Source organism: Myotis lucifugus, unplaced genomic scaffold, assembly GCF_000147115.1.
Source record: "Myotis lucifugus unplaced genomic scaffold, Myoluc2.0 scaffold_371, whole genome shotgun sequence".
Classification (NCBI taxonomy): domain Eukaryota; kingdom Metazoa; phylum Chordata; class Mammalia; order Chiroptera; family Vespertilionidae; genus Myotis; species Myotis lucifugus.
In genome coordinates this window covers 169677-171956 of record NW_005871419.1, presented here as the reverse complement: position 1 = coordinate 171956, position 2280 = coordinate 169677, and the positions used below count along the sequence as shown (strand labels likewise).

Sequence of the window (2280 nt, the reverse complement as noted above, 5' to 3'; positions counted from 1 at the left end):
TCTCCTATAACAAGGGCTCAGCAAGAGAACCGGAGTCTGGGTGTGCTGAAGGCTCAGTTGGGGGTGGGGTGGAGATTCCACTCTGATTCATAGCAAGGACTTTCCATCAGTCCGACCCAGGCACTTCCTGGACCCTAGATATGTCTCTCAGAAGTTTGACGCTGTTGCTATGTCCTCTGTGTTCCAAATCACTAGTTTCCTATGACTAATTTCAGGAACAAGGCTGTTAAACACAAGGATTTTTAGAAAGAGCCACAGGGATAGCAATTCTACCTGGAACTGTGAGCAGCCAACACAAAAGGCAACCAGTAAAATAAAAAGTGCTGAGGTTGACACCGACGCCCACATTGTCCACTCTTGGCCCGGACACCAAACGGCTTCCTCTCTGAGGGGACAGCACACTGACTGGTTCTGAGTAATGAAAAGCCACGCCAGGCACGGTTCAGAGGGGAATGTGATTTTCACAACTGCCTGGACGATTTATGCAGGAGGCGGCCTTTAAAAGTACGAAGGGACGAAGAGCTGCCCTGAGAATGCAGTGCTTATGCTGGGCGGGCTGAAACCGAGCACTGTCTCCCCGACAAGGCAGCAGTGGAATGCTCCTCCCACCCAGAGCTCACCGAGAAGCCGTCTCCCACCAGGGGAGTCCGTCTATGAACTGCCAGGGGCAAAAAACCCTCCATTTTTCTGAGATCTAGTCCCCTGTGTGTGAAAGCGGGCGTGGGCAACCCCCACAGCGCCTGATGGGGAAGAACTGCTTGTTTGGCCAAAACAACGGCATCTCCCATGTCCCCTCAAAGCTAGTCGACCCCCCCAATTACTCTGAGAGGAAATACCAAATGGAGCAAGGCCTTCTGGCTACTTGTGCATTCACAGACTTTACTCTATTTCTACCAACTACTTCTTAGTCCTCATCGTTTTGTTTAAAAGGCAGCTTAAAAAAAGGAACTGCCTACTGACCTGACTCATTCATCTGGCAAGGCGAAGGCATCCTGCCTTTCAGTACTGTACCCCCCACCCCCCACATTAGGAGAGGCCGACACTGGCTAACAGGAACTAAAACCATTCACTTCAAAATATTTTGAAAAATATTCTCTTATTTTGGGACATATTTATATTTTAGCAGCAAATAAACTTTTTTTTGTGTGATTGCTTTGCATCAGACTCCGCTGTGTTGCTGCAGGGGGAGGAGAGAAGGCACTCTGCAGAGCTGATTCCCTAAGCGAAGGCCACAGTGAGGGTCTTAGTACAAACTGAAATCCAGATGCGAATACTGTCGCTGAAATCCATCATGCTACAGAGAAAGGCCCTAGAAAAACAGGAAGCTGCTTTAAGCGCCCAGTATTTGGGATCACTGTTTCCAAGGAGAAACACTGAAAGTGTGGGCTTTTCATGCGCTGAAGGAAATACGATTTTAATTTGTATGACTCGGCAACCAAATAGTGGGCAGCCTTGAATTTCTTCCTTCCCCAAATAACAGCAAAGGCATGACTCCACGCCTGCCAACCAGGGCCAGCTTCCCCTCCTGAGTCTGTAGCTACTGCCCAGGCGCCCGCAGGTGTGAGGTCACAGCGCCGTGTCCGCACGCAGAGCTCACACGTCTCCGGGATAAAGCACTCTTTGGTGGAACTCGGGCTTACCAGGTAACGTCACACAGTGTCACAAGCGTTACAGTGAAGAGGGTGACACCAAACAGAATCGATCACTGAGGACCGTTTCGGCAGGGCCTGTTCCATCTCTGTACATTCGGGCGCAGGGCGAACGGGAAATAAATAGGTGAAAGGCCTCCGTCAGACCTGTCCTCCGAGGCCAGCAGCGAGCGCGGCCACCACAGGGACACACGCACCAGAGCGCCAGCTCCCGCCGCGCGCCCTGGTGTTTACACCTGAGACTAAGTGTGCAGCAGCTGCTCCACGTGGGCGTGTCTACAAACGGCGAGCCGACTGTCTTCCGGTCCCACTTGTCCCCGAGCCCGCGCAGCTATTTAAACTCCAGGGGACAGTTTCTTCACTGAACAAGCTTCTTAGGTGGAAAGCAGCTAAGGCTTTTGCAATTTTGTTTAGTTTCCAAATAAATTGTGCTAAGTCCTGATGTGGTTCTGTTCCCAGTCTTCCTTCAGTTCTGGTCACAGGTTTCTACTTAACGCAACACTGTCTTAGTCCTCGAAATGGGGGGACTAGGGGAGAAAGAAAAGGACTTTACCATGAAGGTTCTCAAGTGTGGCACAGGCAGTTATTAAAGACAAGGAAGGCAACATAATAAAAAATACTGACATGCTAA

The 2280-nt window shown here is 50.4% G+C and overlaps 1 protein-coding gene across 5 annotated transcripts in view; it reads right to left on the bottom strand.

Annotated features, from left to right (window-relative positions):
- Positions 1–363: 363 nt before the first annotated feature.
- Positions 364–2280, bottom strand: part of CDC14B (cell division cycle 14B) — a 42642-nt gene continuing 40725 nt past the window's right edge. For all 5 annotated transcript variants that reach the window (XM_023765027.1, XM_023765024.1, XM_023765025.1 and 2 more), the window contains one exon: positions 364–2176. In XM_023765027.1, coding sequence (XP_023620795.1) covers positions 2140–2176 — 37 coding nt within the window. In that variant the 3' untranslated portion in view covers positions 364–2139. The remainder of the gene's footprint in view (positions 2177–2280) is intronic.